General features: G+C 41.5%; 2 protein-coding genes across 4 annotated transcripts in view; one reads left to right on the top strand and one right to left on the bottom strand.

Annotated features, from left to right (window-relative positions):
• Positions 1 to 17,209, top strand: acad9 (acyl-CoA dehydrogenase family, member 9). 3 transcript variants are annotated; one of them, XM_074631698.1, is made up of 18 exons: positions 1 to 259; positions 2,682 to 2,775; positions 3,854 to 3,955; positions 4,182 to 4,288; positions 4,434 to 4,534; positions 5,052 to 5,130; positions 5,234 to 5,405; positions 6,490 to 6,563; positions 6,650 to 6,725; positions 6,820 to 6,890; positions 6,983 to 7,102; positions 7,179 to 7,307; positions 9,205 to 9,284; positions 10,290 to 10,416; positions 10,500 to 10,577; positions 12,456 to 12,584; positions 15,705 to 15,777; positions 16,062 to 17,209. In XM_074631698.1, the coding sequence occupies exons 1-18, from the start codon at positions 104 to 106 to the stop codon at positions 16,160 to 16,162; spliced, it is 1,869 nt and encodes a 622-aa protein (XP_074487799.1). In that variant the 5' UTR covers positions 1 to 103; the 3' UTR covers positions 16,163 to 17,209. The 3 variants fall into 3 exon arrangements, with proteins under 3 accessions (XP_074487799.1, XP_074487971.1, XP_074487883.1); XM_074631870.1 differs by lacking the exon at positions 1 to 259 and adding an exon at positions 286 to 316; XM_074631782.1 differs by lacking the exon at positions 1 to 259 and adding an exon at positions 402 to 430.
• The window catches only part of cfap92 (cilia and flagella associated protein 92 (putative)), a 16,198-nt gene continuing 10,877 nt past the window's right edge, over positions 16,938 to 22,258 (bottom strand). The window contains exons 10-16 of the mRNA XM_074650053.1: positions 21,483 to 21,756; positions 21,240 to 21,404; positions 19,711 to 19,893; positions 19,466 to 19,616; positions 18,762 to 18,979; positions 17,215 to 17,372; positions 16,938 to 17,109 (exon numbers count right to left, since the gene is read on the bottom strand). Coding sequence (XP_074506154.1) covers positions 16,938 to 17,109; positions 17,215 to 17,372; positions 18,762 to 18,979; positions 19,466 to 19,616; positions 19,711 to 19,893; positions 21,240 to 21,404; positions 21,483 to 21,756 — 1,321 coding nt within the window. The remainder of the gene's footprint in view (positions 17,110 to 17,214; positions 17,373 to 18,761; positions 18,980 to 19,465; positions 19,617 to 19,710; positions 19,894 to 21,239; positions 21,405 to 21,482; positions 21,757 to 22,258) is intronic.

Consider the following 22,258-nt stretch of genomic DNA (forward strand, 5'->3'; position numbering starts at 1 on the left):
ATACATAACATTCAGTAGAGGACTAACAGCACATAGACTTCACTCAGTAGAGGACTACAGCACATAGACTTCACTCAGTAGAGGACTAAAGAACAGAAGAAGAATGATGATGAGCGGCAGCAGGTTGGTCGGTCAGTCGGTTAGAGTCGGTCATCGGCTGCTGGTCGGTAACATTCAGCTCCTCCAGCAGAGAAACATCCAGACCAACAACAGACAGCTGGCTTATGCCAAAGACCTGTTCCTGGGTCAGGTGAACAAGGTGAGTTAACCTACCTGAGTTAATGCTAAAGACCTGTTCCTGGGACAGGTGAACAAGGTGAGTTAACCTACCTGAGTTAATACTAAAGACCTGTTCCTGGGACAGGTGAACAAGGTGAGTTAACCTACCTGAGTTAATACTAAAGACCTGTTCCTGGGACAGGTGAACAAGGTGAGACAACCTGAGACACTACTAACCTATCTGAGCTATCACCTATCTGAGCTATCACCTATCTGAGCTATCACCTATCTGAGCTCTAACCTATCTGAGCTCTAACCTATCTGAGCTCTAACCTATCTGAGCTCTAACCTATCTGAGCTCTAACCTATCTGAGCTCTAACCTATCTGAGCTATCACCTATCTGAGCTCTAACCTATCTGAGCTATCACCTATCTGAGCTATCACCTATCTGAGCTATCACCTATCTGAGCTCTAACCTATCTGAGCTCTAACCTATCTGAGCTATCACCTATCTGAGCTATCACCTATCTGAGCTATCACCTATCTGAGCTCTAACCTATCTGAGCTATCACCTATCTGAGCTATCACCTATCTGAGCTCTAACCTATCTGAGCTATCACCTATCTGAGCTCTAACCTATCTGAGCTATCACCTATCTGAGCTATCACCTATCTGAGCTCTAACCTATCTGAGCTCTAACCTATCTGAGCTATCACCTATCTGAGCTATCACCTATCTGAGCTATCACCTATCTGAGCTCTAACCTATCTGAGCTCTAACCTATCTGAGCTATCACCTATCTGAGCTATAACCTATCTGAGCTCTAACCTATCTGAGCTCTAACCTATCTGAGCTATCACCTATCTGAGCTATCACCTATCTGAGCTATCACCTATCTGAGCTATCACCTATCTGAGCTATCACCTATCTGAGCTATCACCTATCTGAGCTCTAACCTATCTGAGCTCTAACCTATCTGAGCTCTAACCTATCTGAGCTCTAACCTATCTGAGCTCTAACCTATCTGAGCTCTAACCTATCTGAGCTCTAACCTATCTGAGCTCTAACCTATCTGAGCTCTAACCTATCCGTCAACATTAATGTTGTTGTAACTGACAGTGAGCTGGTGATGGCGTCTGTGTTTCTATTTAGTTAGTTGATATGTGTTAGTTAGCTAAATCTAACCCTGGTTATCTGTGCTAACCTCTGACTCTTAGAGACTACAGGTCTGTTGGCAACAGGAAAAGTTTGGTTTTAGTGGCTTAGAAATGAATATAATTCTGGATTAATGTGTGACATAAAACATCCTCTGTTGCTGCAGTTACGTATGTATCATTATTATAGCCCAGTGATTCTCAAAGTGGGGTCCTTGTCACTGTCAGAGAGAAATAATTTAATATAAATTATGAAAATGTCTCGTTCAAAAGTGCATATCTACAGATGGGGACCATTTGCACCAACAAAACAAGCATATTGTGTCCATTACTCCCACCCATAGGTTAGCTTTGGGCCAATAGAAACTCTGATATGTTTGTGACACACAGCATAAGTCAAAGTATATTAAAGTTGAAGGACTTTCTGAAAGTCATCTTTAAGTTTAAATATCTGGATTCATTAGGACTATGTCAGTCCTGCTGATTTGTTCATTTTCTGAAAGCTTTTAAGATCAATTACTTGAAATGCATAAATGCTGTCAAGTTGAGTCCAAATACAAGTTGAGTAAAAATTATAGAAGTGGTATTAATTATTCAATAACATTGCAAATTACTTTGCTGTGTGACTAATAAATGATCATCTCATCTAATAAACGGAGATTTGTAAAGTATTTAATCCTCTTATCAACATGAGAGTGGACAAATATGCTGTTTTATTCAAATGTATGTATATATTTATTATTATAAATCAATTAACAACACTAATCAATGTCAGATATTGATCCAGAAACCCTCACAGGTACTGCATTTAGCATAAAACAATATGCTCCAATCATAACATGGCAAACTGCAGCCCAACAGGCAACAACAGCTGTCAGTGTGTCAGTGTGCTGACTTGACTATGACTTGCCCCAAACTGCATGTTGGATAAAATAGCTTTAAAACTGAGCCCGCTACAACCTAAAAATTGCAAGTTGCGTTAATGCATTAAAGAAATTAGTGGCATTAAAATAATTTGTGTTTACGCATTATAACTTTGACAGAGCTAATCAGACCCCTTCACCTTTCTGCACACTTTATTGTGTTTTAGATGTCATTTTTAATGGATAAAATTGCCATTTTGCCCATCAATCTACACCCAATAACCCATAACGACAAAGTAAAAACATGTTTTTAGAATTTTTTGCAAATTTATTAAAAATCAAAAAACTCATATTTCTCATTCTGTTTATATGACTTAAACACTTTGTTTTTTCTCTGTGAGGAGCTGGTAGTTTAGTTTCTAAAATATTATGTTTGTCGTCCAGGCCGAGGTCTTCCCTTATCCAGAAGTTGGAAATGAAGAAGTGGAGGAAATCAACCAGCTTGTTGCACCCGTGGAAAAATTCTTCAATGAGGAAGGTGAGTGAGGATGATGAATGCAAGAGTTCAATAAAACTGCTATTAGAAATAAAAAAATAAATGATTAAATGACTCGATAAATATATAAATATGTCATTAAATGTAGCAAAAATAATATTAAAAATAAATGTAGCCATTAGCTAATCAATCGATAAAATGTGACATAAATTGGTATTTCTGTTTTAATTAGCTTCTTTATTTATTTATCCTTGTATTAATTCCCATATTTATTTACTTTTCCGTTTAATGTTCCCTTTTATTTATTTATGCATTTATTTTTATTATCTTTTAAATGTATTTATTTTTTTATTTATTTTTTATTTATTTATTTTTGCACTTATTTCTTTATTTATTTTATATTTAATTTTAAATGTGTGTATCTATGTATTTATACATTTATTTATTTATTTCTGCACGATTTTCCCTTTGCATTTCACCTCTTATTTATTTCCCAAAACTCATTTATTTCTGTTAATTTTTTTATACATTTCTTTACACATTTATTTTTACATCTCTTTATGCATTTCTGCCTCATTATGCAAACGATGGGGCTGTCACTCAGTTTGGGGAAATAAATAAGGGGTGAAATGAAAGGGAAAATCATGCATAAAGAAATAAATACAAAAATAAATACACACATTTAAAAATATATATAAATATAAAATAAAAAAATGGATAAAAAAATAAAAAATAATTGCAATAAAAAATAAATACATTAAAAAAAATACACAATTAAAAGAAAAATAAACAGAAGAGTAAATAAATAAGATAATTAATACAAAAATAACTAAATTAAAAACTAAAACAGAAATATCAATTTATGTCACATTTGATCAATTGATTAATGCCTACATTTATTTTTAATATTATTTTTGCTACGTTTAATGCAATATTTATTTATTTATTTATTGAGTCATTTATTTATTTATAGATTTATTTTTTATTTTGGCAAGTTCCATCCTCCATAATAAGCAACCTGCAGTATACGTTTTTATGCATGAAAATAATGATATTGCAATCTGTTGCCTCTGAGTAATTTGATGACTTGACAATGAATGACTGTTTATTGTGATTTCAGTTGACTCGGCGAGGATTGACCGAGAAGCCAGTATCCCTCCAGAGACTATGAATGGGTTGAAGGAGCTCGGGCTGTTTGGAATCATGATTCCTGAGGAGTATGGTAAGATGATTGTGATGCAGAGCCTGCAGTAAATCAATTAAAGTAACTCCATGGGTGTATCAGTGTCCGTGTCTCGAACTATGTTGTGTTTGGTCCTTGGATTTGAGGGAATTGGGAATGGAAAGTCTTTGCAAAGTCCTTGAATTTGAAGGTGTGGGAACCCTGAGTAATTGTCCCTCTGTGTCTTACTACCACAAGTTGAAGGTTTTTATTTTTGTTATCCCAGGTGGTCTCGGATTGACCAACACCGTGTATGCACGACTGGCAGAGATCACCTCGTTAGACGGCTCTATTGCTGTAACGCTGGCTGCACATCAAGCCATCGGACTGAAGGTACAAAATAAAATAATATTATATATGAAACTCATCAGCTGCATGTCTGTGATGTGGAGAAACTGGAGGGAAAGTCTATCTATGATAACACGATCAAAAGGTTTTTCCCTCTGTGTGATTGGCTAACAGCTGTTTGGTGTTTCAGGGGATCCTGATCGCAGGAAACGAAGCCCAGAAGCAGAAGTATCTGCACAAACTGGCCTCAGGAGAACACATCGCAGCTTTCTGTCTGACGGAGCCTGGAAGGTAACGGCGCTGACATCTCATTTCTTGCCTACAGCTGCCGTTCTGTTCATACATGAGTCATCTGGACAGTCCTGTATGTTCTGTAAAATACACAACGAAGTAACGGAGGTTAATTAGTTTGTGGTCAGTTTACCCCGGAGGTGTGCTCGCCGTTAGCAGTTAGTTTAAAACTGGCCTGGGGAGTTTTCTTGTAAACAAAACAAAGCAATCAAGGTTTTCTTTACTGTTTCTTATTGTATGCTACAGACTGAACAAACAACCCACATTAGCTTTCTAAAGTCTCCTCCTTATCGAACATGAACACACGTCTTGTCCTGCAGCTTCGCTTGTTGAACGAGCCACTAAACCAACGTTCACCGGGGAAAAGCACGTCAGTTAGCTGCTCAGCTGCAGCACATTAAACGGCGTGTAAACGTACCCAAATGGCACTCGGGTCTGGTTAGATACTTGTCGATTAATCAGTCGATCTATACTTTGGTTGGATTAGCTCGATTTACACTCCGTTTGTTCATTTCAGTGGAAGTGATGCCGCCTCCATTCAGACCCGCGCAACCCTGTCAGAAGACGGAAAACATTACCTGATCAACGGCTCCAAGGTGAGAGACGAATGTTTTTAATCTGGACTTCAAACTTTCATCCTCTCACATTATTAATTTTGCCCTAAACTCTAAAGATCCTTTTCAATTTGTGTTTGATCAGTTTTGGATTTCAAACGGAGCCACGGCAGATATTATGACGGTGTTTGCCAGGACGGAGGTGGAGGTAGATGGCGTGAAGAAAGACAAGATTTCGGCGTTTATCGTGGAGAGGGCTTTCGGGGGCATCACCAGCGGCAAGCCGGAGGACAAGCTGGGCATCCGGGGCTCCAACAGTAAGGATGAACACACGGGGGTGGTCTCGGTAGTAGTGCAGTCACGATACCAAAGTTATGACTTCGAAACGATACCCTGTTTAAATATCTCGATACATACATACACATGAGACACTGAGAGGCTTCCACAACTAAAAACCCCACAAAAAAGATGGAAAAGCTGCTAAAATTAGGAAGACGGAGGAAGGAAGTTGTGTCGAAGTGGTGTTTGTGAAGCGAATGTCTCTGTCGCCGCCCGCCGGACTGTTTTTCCTCTCCGTCCATTTCACGTTACAGAGACACGGTAAAATAACACTTTAACAAGTGCTCTTGGGTGGATTATGTGTTTGCTGAATAACAGGAGATGCTTAGACAGATTCAGAAAAGATGGTGAATCTAATTTCATCGCTACATTTGATCGGTAGTTAGAGCCGCACTGTTATTTCCTTGTTCTGTTGAAGGGAGTTCTGCTGATAGAGACGCCAGCTCAGAGCGAGACTGTGCAGTCGGTGAGCGGTTCAGGCATACCTGCCAACCTTAAGACCTCAAAAATAAGGAGGATTTCAGAACCAAAGCGGTGGCTTTCAGAGACTTTGTTTCCTGCGTTCAGGGGACTTTTAACTGAGCCCAGCGGAGAGCGCAGCTCAAACCACCAGCAGCTCTCTTCCCCCAGAATACAACATTTGGTGTAGCTGTATTGTTGTCATTGAGGAAACAGTATAGGGCTTATGGCTTTTACATGCTGTACAGAGCCATCGGGAGGGTTGGCAAGTATGTGTTCATTACCTGCGTTAATCTTCATTTCAACTTCATTTGTTCACGCCATTCTTCTGGTTATCACTACATTGTATTATATGACCACTTGCTCCACCAGCTGCAAAGTAATAACTGCCTGCTCCCACGAGATCCCAATCCTGATGGCGTCCTCTAAAGCAGAGCGCTGCACACACACACGGTCATTCTTAAAGTACAGGTACTAATAAAACGGGGTATCGTACTGGTTTTAACGGCAGGGTATCGCGATACCTTTCTAGTATCCGTATACCGTGCAGCACTATTTGGTAGAGTTCATGTCATTTGTAATTAAACTGTTTGACTTTTTCAGCTTGTGAAGTGTCCTTTGACAACGTCCCAGTGCCTGTGGAGAATGTAATAGGAGAAATAGGAGGTGGATTCAAGGTAAAAACGTTATCCTTTATCCACCTACTGTATCCGTGAGGGCGTGTTGATGTGTTCACCAACCTCTTGGCTTTGTGTTGGGACAGGTCGCCATGAACATCCTGAACTCAGGGAGGTTCAGTATGGGCAGTTCTTCAGCTGGAATGATTAAAAAACTGATCGGTAAAAACCTCCAAACAGACATAACGGATAAAGAACTTCCATGTTTGTAAAAATGTCTTCGGTTTGACGTCATCTCATGTCTGGCTTTCTGTAGAAATGACATCTGAGTACGCCGTGACCAGGAAGCAGTTCAACAAAAGCCTGGCTGAATTTGGGATGATTCAGGTACAGACCACTTTTCTTTCCTCTCACTGGAGTGGATAATCAGCAGCACTCAGAGCCGCTGAATAAGGTGTGTTTCTCTCCTGTTACTGTAGGAGAAGTTTGCATTGATGGCTCTTAATGCCTTTGTGATGGAGAGCATGGCGTACCTGACGGCGGGGATGATGGACAGACCGGGGCTTCCGGACTGTTCTCTAGAGGCTGCCATGGTTAAGGTAAGACCGCGTTTATTCTTTTCATATAAAACAAAATGTCTCATGATGATGATGCGTACCTCCGTCTTCTGTTCAGGTGTTCAGCTCAGAGGGAGGCTGGATTTGTGTCAGTGAAGCTCTTCAGATCCTCGGAGGTCTGGGTTATACAAAGAACTACCCCTATGAGCGCTTCGTCAGGGACTGCCGCATCCTGCCCATCTTTGAGGTACTCATTCAAATCATAGTTCCCACTGAGGACACCAGAGAGGTCATGTTCAGGGTGAAAAGAACATTATGTCTTATTTCCACTGCATGGTTCGAGTCGATTCGACTCATTTTTGGTGGCAGGTTTCTTTTTCTTCATTTAGTATTCCATGGCAGATAGTACCCCCCCCCCCCCCAGTGTAGGCAGGATTCTCTCCTCATCGCCGAAGCGACGCCACATGAAACTGCTGTGACCTCATCTTTAATGTGACACTCGCTGAATCCTTTCAAACATCCTTTTTCTGTTTGGTCGGCACCCCAAACAGAGGAACATCTGCACTTTGTGTGCATGGTGTTGTTTAGCAGGCTACCTTTTTTTTTTTTTTTTTTTTAAATCTGGGTCGAGTGAATACAAATTTTTTTTTTTTCTAACACAAGGTTCAAAATGTTCACTTGCTGTCTAATATACCCCCCCCCCAGCCCCTACACTGCCAGGTGCCATGGTAACAAGATAATCATTGTTATTCACTTCACCTCTCAGTGGTCTGACATGTTATGGCTGATCGGTCCATATAGTTTGGTTGGTTGCGAGTCAAACATCTCTTATGTGGGTGGGATTACTACTACTGCTACTACTACTACTACTACTACCACTGCTACTACTACTACTACTACTACTACTACCACTGCTACTACTACTACTACTACTACTACTACTACTACCACTGCTACTACTACTACTACTACTGCTACTACTACTACTGCTACTACTACTACTGCTACTACTACTACTACTGCTACTACTACTACTGCTACTACTGCTACTACTACTACTACTGCTACTACTACTACTGCTACTACTACTACTACTGCTACTACTACTACTACTACTACCACTGCTACTACTACTGCTACTGCTACTGCTACTACTACTACTGCTACTACTACTGCTACTACTACCGCTACTACTACCGCTACTGCTACTGCTACTGCTACTGCTACTACTACTACTACTAATACTACTACTACTACCACTGCTACTACTACTACTACTACTACTACTACCACTGCTACTACTGCTACTGCTACTGCTACTACTACTACTACTACTACTGCTACTACTACCGCTGCTACTGCTACTACTACTACTACTGCTACTGCTACTACTACTACTACTACTACTACTACTACCGCTACTACTACTGCTACTACTACTGCTACTGCTACTACTACTACTACTACTACTACTACTACTACTACTACTACCACTGCTACTACTACTACTACTACTACTACTACCACTGCTACTACTACTACTGCTACTGCTACTACTACTACTACTACTACTACTACTACTACTACTGCTACTACTACCGCTGCTACTGCTACTACTACTGCTACTGCTACTACTACTACTACTACTACTACTACCGCTACTACTACTGCTACTACTACTACTACTGCTACTACTACTACTACTACTACTACTACTGTACTGTAGTTGGTTTGTTAAGATGATCCATTCTGTTAGTGGCCACCAGGTGGCAAATTTGACTCTGAAATCTTAGATGGATTATTTTTAGAAGAGGCTGATGGATTCTTCCTGTAGTTGGATGAATGGACGAAGCAGCAGCAGCTCATCAAACATTTAAACTGTTTTTCTGTGTGTCATAAGGTGTTAATCAATCAGTCATAATCAGGTTTTTTAAATGTGATTTTCCATGTTTTATTGATAGGAAATATTTCACAGTGTGGTGCCTTATTATCCCACAGTCCACCCCCTCCCACCCTCACACACACAGACACCACCTTTTTATTGTGTTCTTTGTCGTGGTCTGTATTAACACTTACAGATACTTTAGTACAACAGATGTGAAATTGATGGTGGGCCATATTTAGACTCTGTTGTTGTTTTTCAGGGTACCAATGAAATCCTGAGGATGTACATCGCTCTCACTGGGATGCAGCACGCTGGCAAAGTCCTCACAGGCAAAATAAAGTATGTTTAATTTATTTGCGGTTTGGTGCTGAGCTCGTAGTGTGCAGTTGTTGTTTTTTTTCTTTGCTGCAGCTGGAAATGATGCTGATGAGAATCTAAAAAGTACATTTTCAGGCCAGAAAATCACAACGAGCTGAAAGACCTTAAACTCTGTAGAGCCGAGGTGATCATGTTTCACTTTATACATAATCATTTGCTCCATTGTTATCATAAAAATACTGATTGGTGCAGCTTTAAATGTTCTCTGGTCTTAAACGCTGCATCACATCACAGGAGTCATTTTCAGAGATAATTCAATGTTTTTAGCTGAATCCTTTGAATGCTGTGAATCCTGTGAATCCGTGTGGCCGTGATCACACTATTTATTTTCTTCTGTGTAAATAATCCTCACTAAAATACCATCACAAGGTTGTGTACATGCTTGCTAACTTTGAGAGCTCAAAAATAGGGAGGATTTCTAACCCAAAGCATCTGTGGGTTCTCCCCCAGAAACATTTGAGTTTCAGAGACTTTGCTTCCTGCATTCTGGTGACTTTTAAAGAATGAAAATAACAAAATATGAACTACACTGCAACAACATTTTTATGTTAAATAGGCCTACTTCTAATTTTTCTTTTAATTCTCAGGAAAGAAAACTGAATAATCTGAATCTCTGGCATAAACTAGGCTAATATTCATCAGTTTCATCAATATTTCTCTCCATTTCTCTCTCCATCTCTCACCCACTGAAGTCCCTTTCAGGCACAATAAGACAACGGCACCACTGCGCTCTGAAACCCGTTATTTCCAACGGCTTGTACCGCGTCACGACGACTTTTCGCTGCGTCGAGCAAAGCCCAACTTTGGGCGCTGCACGCTGTGATGTGCTGAGACTTCATTTGGTGTAGCTGTATTGTCATCCGGGTAGAAACAGTAGAGCTTATAGAATTGTGACCCTGGGAGGAAACTAGTTAAACTTCCAGAGGGGTCTTTAACCTCTCAGTGTTTTCTGTGCTCTGCCTGCAGGGAGATGAAGAAAGGAAATATAGGTATGGCTTTGGGCATGGTGGGCAAGAAACTGAGGAGCTCATTCGGAAGCTCAGCGGACCTCGGCCTGACGGGGAAAGATGGAGTGGTGCATCCCAGCTTGACAGTAAGAACTTTTATTTAAAGGAGAGAATTTTCTTCAAACTTCAGGTGTCTTAGTCGAAGCTCATGAGAGTTTTCTGTTCACAGGAAAGTGCAAAGAAGTTGGAGCAGAACGTCAACCTGTTTGGATCGACTGTGGAGAGCCTGCTGTACAGATATGGAAAGGTAATTCAAATACATTTAAATGATTTTACATTTTGGAAAAGCGGTGAAATGTTCCCAATTCCTCTTTGAACAATATTCCCATTTGTCTTTACATGGCTAAAATAAGTTGTTTAATAATGACGGTAGATATCCGTTCATATCTTCCAATCAGTGTTTCTGAGCTGGTGTTCACACAGCTGCTCCAGACTGTTCTCTCTTTCCTCCTTCGCTGTGCTTTTGTAATCACGGCGTCCCCACAGAACCTATAAACCTCTTGGAAACAGGTCGGCTTTCCAAATCCCCACTTCCTGTATCGTTTGCCTCCATTTTGAACCAATACACGAGAAGAGTCCTCAAGAGGGCTTTTTTTTTCATCACGCTACAGTCTTCAGAATAAAACCTGGAACAAGTTCAAACTGTTTAAATCAAAGTAAATAAGCTTAATGATCAACACTGAGAGGTCAGAAAGATTTAAACCCTCTGAGAGATAAGAGCATCCCGTTCCCTCTAACCTAGACACCAGAGGTATCACATATTAGCCCAGCTGTGATCCTGGTCTCTGTATGGACTCTGTCAAACAACCTCCAAACACAGGAAGTCATTAATCACAACTCAAGAGCTCAATCCAAACTGTGTCCCGAGGAGCAGCGAGTGAGTGAGAGCTCAGCCGAGCTCAGAACACATTTTATTTCAGAGTCCTCTCCTGTCGTCTTCCTCCATAACTTTTGTGGGTTGAAGTTTGCAAGAAAATTATTTGATAACCTGATAAATTACAAAATTATGCACAATTACTGTTTTTTCCTCGCTGTATTACAGAAACAATTTTTGTTTTTGCACTATTATATATAACAAAAAATAACATACACAGTGCTGGAAGAGGCAGAAACCCCACTGGGCTTATTCAAAGCCTCATTTTCATTTCAAAATGTATTTCGATCATGTAAAATAAAAAAATGTTCTACTAAAACATGTTCACATGCTCTAATTTAAAAAAAAACACTTTATTTTCCTCATCCTGTCTGCCTGAATATACCTGTAGTCTCTGTCTGAAACGTTCCGTTTTAGTGCATTTCAACGGAATTGCGTTGCTAGGCAACAGCTTGGGTCCATGTTTACTTCCTGTCAGCTGATGTTATTCACATACACTGCAACAGGAAATAAACTGGGACACATTTAGAATATATATGTTTAAAACCGTGCGTCATAGCGAGAGGTTCTGGGTTTAAATCCCGGACGAGCCCCCTATTTGTCAAAGCCCGGCTCCTAGGCCATGACAAATACGGGAAAGGACGCAGTGAATGATTGAAAATTAAAGATATTTATTGTAAATAAATTAAAGAAATACAGAAATAGCTACAAATGTGGAGTGTGTCAGTCAGTAACATCAACTTGATTGGGGCTTTTATGCTCAGGGCGCGCCAGCATCAGGTGCTCTGCATCAGGCGTCTTCTCCCGTGATACCTTCAAGGACACATGGCAAATCCACACTGGCATCTCAGTAGTGAGGCAGGGGCCGTCACACCGTGTAATGATCTATATATTGACATCACAAATGGACAGAAATCCTAACGGCTTGTTTCAAACCCGCAATTTCTATAAAATACAGGCTGTGTGTATTTCTCTCTATATTGAGCGTTTTGATAGTTTAACAGTATTTATAAAACACTTTATAATATAAAAGACATAAAAATCTCACTTTTTACAATATGGGACATTTAAAGCTTGATTAATAAAGAGTCCTGGAAAACGTTCTGACAAGTCTGAAGATTGTATTCCTTCGCTCAAAGAATTGGTTATTATGATGATGTTATCAATCAAAGCAGAAGCAACTGAATTCACCTCAGAGGTTGGAAACGATCGATGATTGAAGTGTTCTTGTTTTTTTTCCGTTGACGTCAGACCATCGTGGATGAGCAGCTCATCCTGAAGAGAGTAGCAGATGTGCTGATCAACCTCTACGCTATGACGGCTGTCCTTTCCAGAACCAGCCGCTCCATCAGTATCGGGCTCAGGAATCACGACCACGAGGTGTGTACAGTACACACACACACACACACACTCACACACACACACACACCACAGCTTAAATTAAGACCTGTTAAGGAACTGAAAATCTTCTATTAACCGTTATGGACCCAGCTACAAAACATGTACGGTGAACATTAGTCCAAAGAGTCCACGGTCAGAACTTCAAAGGCTATCGGCCTCCTATACACCTGGAGTTAATATTCATCTTGAGTCAATTTCTCTATCTTTCATATTGAAAGCATTTTTCCATTTACCTCACACACATCAGTTTCTCTATTACCATTTATAACTGACAGTAAGCAGCTGCCTCACTCATTCCATACACTACCATAGTGGATATTTATCCTCACACCATGTCTAAACAGCTTCAGTCCTCCATCTGTGTCTACACAGAATGCGTTCAGGCACCGAACTGAGTGTAGATCACCTAGGTTTTGGCGGACGCTCAGAGCCGAACACACAATCACTACTAGTTATGCACGTAAAAAATCGAAGTAAATAGACTTGAAGTGTGTTCGGGCGAGTAAAACGTGAGTAGTTACGCTGGATTGGTCAAAGTTACCATGAGGAACTTTTATCTGGTTATAAAACAGCTTCATTTTAAAGCCTTGTCCACACTGGGAACCTCAGCAGCGCATGACGGCTGCGTTACCTGTTGTTTTTTTATTTGGGCGTCCGTGTTAACAGGTCAGAGCAGCCACACTGCCCGCCTGAGATGCGCGTCTCACTCGTCTATGTTGTAAAAGTGAAAGTGAAACTTAAACGCAGCACATTCTAACACGTAAAACTGAATGAAACGTTAAATTTTCAGTTACAGTTTCGATGTCTTCATCTGTAGAAAATGTTACGAAGATGGGAAAAGGTAAAGATTTATTTTTAAATCAACACTTTCATTTCAAAATAAAAGCCCTCAAGCGTTTTTTTCTGTGTACAGAATTCCTTCATTTGTTAAAACAAGGCTTTTATTCTGAAATATGTGCCGGACAGTGTTGTAGAACATGCAGTGACTTGGAGAGCTCCATGAATGAATATAGTACGGGGTTTTTAATTGTGGATTATTACTATTATTTACAAATTACCACACGTTTCTTAACCTTTCTGTCTAAAATAAATATAAATGACATTTATAATGAAATGAAATGGCCAATATGAAAGGCAAACTCTATGTAGAAAGAAAGAGCTGACAGCAGCAGAAACGCTCCACAATACAATTTTTTTTAAATAATGTTCTTTTCTTTAAACTGGGCTGTCTATGCAGTAGAAAGAGGCAATTATTTTTGAAATTGGTGCTACATGACCAGAGAAAACAGAAAAAAGGGGCTGTGGTATTCCCTTTTTGCTCAAAGGGTAGAAAACCTACGACAACCAGAATGCACTGGGCTCGTTGCTGGCGGTGCCTGATTTTTGGCTGTGGCGACCTCTTCCTCGTCCATACGCCGTAATTCCTCCACACTGTATTCTGGCTCATATAAGGAGCCCCACATGTCCGATTCCAGCATTACAACACGCCTCTCTCCCTGTGTAGGAAGTACAATCTGTCGTGTTGGCAACATGAAGGGAAGTTAAACATTGATCATTTGCATATTCTACCCATATTATAATCATACAAAGCTGGTTGAAAACCATCAAAGTTTCCTTTTTAATAAAACACACATTGTTATGTAATTAGATCAGGCTGCTTTCACTGCATCGAGCTGTTGGAGCTGAAAACAATTAAAGCAGCAGCAGCGCGTCACAACGTGAGGTCACCTCTGATTCTGTGTTCTTTTATTCTTCTTTTTTTCCTTGCAAACATGTTTAATTTAATTGTTATCGGCATGTGACTTGTTAACTCAAATCAGTAGTTACTTAGATTTAATATAGCTATTATTTTCACTATTTCATAGAATATGAAAATAGAATAGAAATAATTTAGTTTTTACTTTTGTACGCCACTTTGTAGGCGGACGTTTAACTGGCGTCCGGGAGTCGCTTTCAGTCCAAAATGGTGGAAGCGTAGCTCTGCTGCTTGGTGCTGATGTTGCAATTGACTTTCACTTCTTGGTAATATCCGTTCTTTGCTGACACTGACTCTCAAAGAGCACACTTGCATGCCATAAAGTGAGAAGGACTGCTGAAAACTGTCTTCTTTTGGAAATTTTGAGTAACTTAAGAAGAAAAGCTTGGCATATGTTGTGGTTTAGACTCTTTCAGTGAAAGCCAAAGTGTGTTCAGCGTTCGGTTGGACTTAGCTCCACCCTCTAGTGTCACTTCTGGTTGCAAAATAAACCAAGATGGCGACGGCTAAAATGCCGAACTCGAGGCTTCAAAACGTCCACAAACCAATGAGTGACGTCACGGTGACTACGTCCACTTCTTATATGGTAGTAACCTGTGCTGCTCCACCTTCATGGGGAAAACAGTTTGAATCAGAGCAGACGTAGGTGGAGAACGGGATGTCAGAGTGTCGACACTAACTGTAGGTCGCTGTGCGATGTGGAGCCAAACAGAGCACACAACCACTCAACAGAGAGACGCTAAAGAAGGCAGCGAATGCTTCGTATTATCCTCTTTTGCAACAGCATGTCTGTGTTTCAGATGGGCAGCGGTGTTCCTCTCCTCTGTGCTGCGGCCCACCTTTTGTATTTTATGTAAAACACGCACACACAGAGAGAGACTGTAGAGATCCTGTCTGACTGAATTCCTTTCCAAAAATAGTCATTTGTGTCTTTTTGTTTAAGGCTGAAATGTTTCGCCTGAGGATCACGGAGTAATCCAAACCAAAGTTCTGAATAATTTTAAAAGCGAATATGGCTTCAATCATTAAGCTTTCATCCAGCGTAGATCCACTGTGATTATAAAAGCTTCATTCTTCATGTTTGGTTTTGGACTTCTTTCCATGATGTGTAGAAAAGTGCTACTGTGATATATATTTTTGTTGTGTTATTGATGAAATGTGTGCCTAATGTTTCCACGTGTTGTCTCGTGTCTGCGGATGAATATTGAAGCTATAAATGTGTGCAATCATCTCACTTCACATTTGATGACTTTCTGACATGTGAACGGCCTCCTGCATCATACTGTATCTAGAGTGTTTTCCAGTTGCAGGTTTTGATGAGTGAGCGTTGTTAATTTTTCTAGGTGCTGCTCGCAAACACATTCTGCAGCGAGGCTTTCTTCAAGAACAATTATATGATGACTCAGTTGCAAAAACGTAAGTACAACATGAAAATGGTAATTGAGAACAGCCCCTCACCCCCTTTTTTTTTTTTTTTTTTACTGCATCTCAGTACAAAAGACTTGCATGTGTTGCGGAATTTCCCCAACAAACCCCCACATACCAACACTCCAACCCCTCGCTGCTTTTCATTTTCACACTGTGTGTGTTTTTTTGTTTTTTTTAATGACCTGCATGTAATCCAGAGTTATCCGGTGACACGATCCAGACAGATGAGATTAATGTTGTGTTTTGTAAATCTCATGTCGATCCCGTTCCAGACTCTCCTGAGAACAACGATGCCGACATCAAGAAGATTGCCAAGGAGGTCTTGGAGAACCGAGCTTACGTCTGCTCTCACCCTCTTGAAAGAACATACTGAGCTCTCCCGGGTGACCGTGATGGAGAGGCCAAGCCCCTCTCTGGTGGATCGCCATGGGACCTTATTTCGGAGTTTGAATTGTGCCACACGTACGATGTTTGTCAATTTAAAAGATCATTTTGCGAGTCAATAAAGTCTCAATTTGTCTCAGTATCATTTAGCTTGTTCTTTCTCCTCCCAGCTGATAAAAACACCTTGAGTCGCTGGATGAAACACATCAGGTAAGACAACGTTTCATCTGTGCGTGGAACATAGCTACGTTAGCTAGCTAGTGTTGGTGACGTATAGACGAGAGATTTAGTTCAACGGTTTCACACAAAACTAAATGACACTACGACAAACGGAGACTTTCTGGACTCGCAAACTTATCTTTTAAATTGTCAAACATCATCTGTGTGATTCATGGAGCAATTCAAACGGGATCTAAACATTTTTTTATCTCTTTCCGTTGACTACCATTTATATTTATTCCGAAATGAGGTCCCATGTGGTGGGAAGGGACTTCGCCTCTATAGAAGCGTCTCCTCTATTCAGACAATTCACGGTTCCAATGATCTTTTCTCTTCTATTAGTGCTCACTTTGATTGATCATATCTGTACATCTGATTAATAAATTAAGAGATTTATGTTATTAGTTACTGTATTTTAATAACCGTGGCTTCAAAGATAACACTTTTTGGAAAATGGGCGTTCTCTTCTGATGGCGTTTTTTGAGCTTTATTCAAAGTGCTCTTAGTGCTATAATTAATAATTGCACAAGATCTTAGTTTAATGCTTATTGGTCTTCAGTGTACAGTTTTTGTGGGTTCTGGCTTCTAATATTCCTGAAAGGCTGGACAGCGGATGTCTTCATGTCAGGTTCATGAAAAGTGAAGACGCTCTTCTCCTCGTCGGTCAGAGGCAGCGCCGTCCGCTTGTACAGGAACGAATGCTGCTTATTGAATTCACTGTAAGAAGCAACAGAACATAGAACATAGCACGCATGAGCATAAAACCCTCTGTGATTTTCTCAAGTATCTTTTTGTTGAATAAAGATTGTAACTTAAACTGACGTGTAGTGGTACTTGTTGAACTGAGAGGCGCGTCTGGAGATGGCGTTGTTTTTGCTGCTGAGGCGGTGGTCCTCACAGGGGCCCGGGGCCAGAGCCACGCTCGTCTTTTCCTCGGCTTCGTTGTCGCCCAAGTTCATCACAGACAGTTGAGGAAAAGGCTGCAACACACAAAACGTCCGTTAGCTTACAAACTGAAGGTTATTACAGTCAGCTGCAACCAGACCAACTTTTAACATCACTGTTGAGATGCAGGTGAATTTATTTCTAGTTACTGTGCTGTTGGCTTTGAGTGTTCCTGTGCTGTGAAGCTTAATATCCTGTTGGTGTTAATTGTGTGTATAAAATGTAGTTATTGTGCTGTTGGCTGCAAGTCATGGCCTGCCGGGGGGGGGGGGCCTTTTACGCGTCCGGTCTCAGGGGCCTGCTGTCCCATAATCCGCCTCGGTTTGCGCGTGCTTCGAGAATTTACACAATTTCTTTTTGTCTTACTTCTGCAGGTTTAGCAGCCGCAAAAGCAGCCCCTCAGAGTTCAGAAGACAAAACAGAATTCCACCATGTGGCCTTTAGGGTCAACAAAGCTTCTTAGTTTGGCTTTAAAGGGATAGTTTGGGTGTTTCTCAGTGCGGGTTGTATGAGGTATTTATCCATAGTCAGTGTATTATCTACAGTAGATGACGGTCGACACGCCTCCAGCTTGGAGAAATAGACAGGAGTTACCAAAGTAATGTACTGCTGTGGACGAGGGCAGCGGCAGAACAGATTTTAAACATCTAAAAAAATCGCTATCAGTGTGTATCAGTGTACGCTATATTAAAAATATTTTCACCACTTTACCTTGCCATCAGACAGCCCTTTCCAACGGGGAACTGAAGCCGTTGTATCCATCTATCCTTTCACTAAAGCCACCAGACTCCATTGGAAAAAAACAGTAATTTAACCTCTCAGAACACGAGAGTTGCTGGTCTACTGCTGCTGCCATCGGTTAGTTAGTTTGTGTTATTGTGTAACATTGGTGAAATCGAACTAACCAAAGTCAAACAGTAACATAAACTAACTAACCGATGGATACAACGGCTTCAGTTCCCCGTCAGAAAGGGCCGCCTGATGGCGAGTTAAAGTAGTGAAAATATTCTAAATACGGCGCACACTTAAACTGATATTGATGTTTTTTTAGGTGGGCCTTTTTTAGGTGCGCTAACTCTGTCTGTTTCTCCAAACTGCCGACCGTCATCTACTGTAGGTAATACACTGACTATGGAGAAGTACCTCATACAACCACACTGAGAAACACCAGAACTATTCCTTTAAATGAATGACAAGGTGAAAGCAGATCCTCTGACTTCATTATGTGATGTTAAAACGAGAGCTCACTGATGACATCTATGGCTATATCCCTCTGACCGAATGAAGACATGAGGTGATTCTTATGTTGTTTTTTTTAACCACTGGGGTTTCACTCATTTCTTGAATTTGTCTTTAGCAATGTTGGATTACCCACAAATTTCACAGAGTCATCTGAGTGTCCTGAGTCACCTAAAATACCGTACCTTCAGCATTGAGCCTGGTTTCCTCAGTGAATACTTCTTTGGCTCATCTTTCAGTATATCCTGAACTCTCTCCGAGTTTCTTCTCATGTGACTCTTGAACTCTGGGAAGGGGGCGTTGCCTGGTGGGTCGGTGCTGCTGCTGCCAGGAAGCAGCTTCTTCAGCCAGCGGCGGTACTGAGCTCTGGCTGCCTCCAGCTGCTCCTCCTGCAGACGGGCTCCTGAAGGACGACCAACAGCACACCCACTTAAAAACTATAGATTCTATGCGTTTCTGTTCATATAACTTAACTTGTAACTTGTACTTCACTGGATGGTTGGACAAACAGGACAGACGTCAACAGATCGTTTTTGTTCACTGCTGATATCACGGAGGTTCCTCCCTGACCAAATCTATTCTCCAGTGTGGCGTGGGAGTGTGTTACTCAGCAGCAGAAGCTGATACTGGCTCAAACAGACGCCATCTGGAGCTTCAATCAAAACATATCAATATTGGCCCTCAATACTGAGGAAAAAAGCTTACAGCCCAGACGGTTATAGGAAAAAATCCACTCTTGGATACTCTGACTGCTGGATTTAGTGCATTGCTAGATGCTAGTTATACAGCCTAGTCTTTCACAGGTAAAATACACCATCATACAACAAACTGAACAGTGTTCAGCAGGTCAACGTGTCTTATGGTGATTGGTTGGTGCCGCGCAGCCTACCAGCCGGGTGAATGGTGGCAGGAGGTGTGCTGAAGAAAGGGGGAGGTTTGCTGTGGAGCTGGAAGTCCTCATAGCGCTGGCTCCAGGTCCATGGGTCTCTTGATAGTGTGGGCTGCAATATGTTGGCATGTAGGATGTTCTCTCTCCACGGCTGGAAGCACAGTGAACAGTAGTAGTATTATCAACCCTCTACACACCCGATCACTGGATACCTCAGGAGAGAACAGCATGGGTAATATTATCACCTTCCTCAGCTCTTCCACACGAGCCTCATCTGGGTGTCGAGGGTGAACTCTGGACTTTCCTCTGCTCGTAGTCCTGAACCAATCTGCATAGGCAGCAGCGAAGTCGTTTTTCCAAGTCCCGTCTTCGTGCTCCACGGTAGCACTGTGGTACTGCTGACTGTAGGTGAACCTCCGCCCCGGCACCTGGAGGTAGCACCAGAGAAGCACACAACACATTTAAGTTCTTCTTCGCTCGACACTTCCTGTCTGTGTCCCAAAAGTAAAGATATATAGAGGAGTAATGTCTACCTGAGCAGAGAATGAAGTCTATCTCTCTGTGTGTGTTGAAATCAGAGCTTCTCTGTGCTTTGTTGACATTGCTGAGCCGGCCGCACATGCATGTTTGTGCATGTTGCTAGCTTCTGGCCGCCGCTCTGTATTGCTCTCATACCGCGGTTAAAGTATAGAAGCAAAGAGATGAAACTCCGTTTTTTTGGTTGTTTTTACAACAGCCACTGCCGCTATTTTGGACTGAAAACGCTTATTATATTTATAATATTTGTATTGTTCAAAACAGGACATTTTGGTAGAATATGATAAATAGAATAGAAATAATTTAGTTTTTTACTTTTGTACGGCACTTTGTAGGCGGACGTTTTTCTGGCATCCGGTAGTTGCTTTCAGTCCAAATGGCGTAAGCATATAGCTCTGCTTCTGGGCGCTGATGTTGCAATGGAACGAACAATTGACTTTCACTTCATCACTGTCCCGACCCACGGCGCCGTTGCGGAAGCGTAGCACCCATCCTCCAGAGGATAACACTGTTAGCTCTGTCAGCAGTTTTGCCTTTGTTTTCACTGTTAGCAACCTTAGCTGCTGGTAAATTTAAGCATTTAGTAACTAAATGCGATTAACTATAATGTAAAACCATCGGCGGCAACAGTAAACACTCTGCTAAAATGCGCAAAAGAGACACACAGGGCGGACGGGAGGGGAAGTGGATGGGTCCAACAAACACAGGGCTTTCATCCAGGAGACCGCTGTTCATTCCTAAACCTAAGTATAGTGGTTTTAATGCCAAAAATAGCATGACGCCAACCAAGGGGCGTGACGCTAACCAAGGGGCGGGGCGTGACTCCAACCAAGGGGCGTGGCGCTAACCAAGGGGCGGGGCGTGACTCCAACCAAGGGGCGTGGCGCTAACCAAGGGGCGGGGCGTGACTCCAACCAAGGGGCGTGGCTCTATGTGACGAGTTAGGATGAGAACGTGTTGTTATAACATAGCAGTGTTATTTTGACCGGCTCTCAGAGTTTCAGCAGTTTGGTCGAATTTTGAGTATTCTTGCCCTGCTGTTAGTTAATAGTTGGCTTTTTAAAATTTGTATAACTCGGAATTTAGATCGTATGGACCCAGTAGTAGAGATGAAATGATGACCTCTGTGTAATCCCTACACTCTGAGACACCCAGCTGTACTCTGATATGTTAAGATGCACCGTGTACAGTATCTATAAAACACTACAGTACATTATATCGTGTACATTGATCTAACCTGAGCCATCTCTTTGCGGAGCAGCTGCTTGGCGAGCTCAGTCGAGTTGAAGGTCTGGATGCTGTAGTTGTGAGCTGGCCCGGCTGCAGACTGTTCAATCCTCAATACAGCAGCCTCCGGCTTCTGCGACCGCTCACTTTCCTCGTGCGCCTTTTTAATATTCTCCTGGAAAATGATGTAACACATGAGTGTCTCTGTTGAATACGTCAGATTCAACTCTAGAATGATTTTAGACCTTCAGACCTGAATGAAGTCCTTGGACTGTTTGAGCAGCAGCTGCTGGCTGTTATGTTTCCATTTCATGTACTCTGTATTGTGTGATTTGAGCGGTACTTTTCTTTTCATGCGGACAGCCAGAGTGGTCGTGTCCACCTCGGCGTTTACTCCGGCTTCTTGCTCCCACTGCTCGGCGTCTGTGCCGTATAACTCGCTCATGCTGAGAATCATGTCTGCTGAGGGGAAGAGGTTGCACTGCACCGCGTCTCTGAGTTGTCTTACTTGACACAGCTGGCTTAACCTATAGGCAAAATAAAAACACCTCTCAGACTTTACCATGGGGAAGTCTATTATGCTATGCTATCCAAAAACATACATGGCCTTTCATGTAGTCAACTTGTAATAGATTACTTCATGCAAGAGTTGAGGAATCATACCAGTATTTTGAAGTTAAAGCTGCCTAACTAGAAATCCTGTATACTTTAGTTACATAACCCTTTTACAGCCAACGTCACCAAAAATATGCACGCACATGTTGGAAACGGATGTGGCGTTTTGCCCCAACCATCCAAACTTCGCAAAGCTCGCAAGCTTTAAAGGTCCCATATTGTAAAAAGTGAGATTTTCATGTATTTGATATCATAAAGCAGGTTTAAGTGCTTAATGAACACTGTGAAAGTATCGAAACACTTAATCCACAGAGAAATACACACAGCCCGTATTCAGAAACCGTGCCTTTTTCAAACAAGCCGTTAGGATTTCTGTAACTTTGCGATGTCACAACTGTACAACATTACACAGTT

Source organism: Sebastes fasciatus, chromosome 1, assembly GCF_043250625.1.
Source record: "Sebastes fasciatus isolate fSebFas1 chromosome 1, fSebFas1.pri, whole genome shotgun sequence".
Classification (NCBI taxonomy): Eukaryota; Metazoa; Chordata; class Actinopteri; order Perciformes; family Sebastidae; genus Sebastes; species Sebastes fasciatus.

Excerpts from the sequence above, each read along its gene's own strand:
- acad9 (XM_074631698.1), top strand. The coding sequence starts at position 104 with ATGATGATGAGCGGCAGCAGGTTGGTCGGTCAGTCGGTTAGAGTCGGT. Across the intron at positions 3,956-4,181 it reads CATGATTCCTGAGGAGTATG|GTGGTCTCGGATTGACCAAC; the intron begins GTAAGATGATTG and ends TTGTTATCCCAG. Across the intron at positions 12,585-15,704 it reads TCAGGAATCACGACCACGAG|GTGCTGCTCGCAAACACATT; the intron begins GTGTGTACAGTA and ends TAATTTTTCTAG.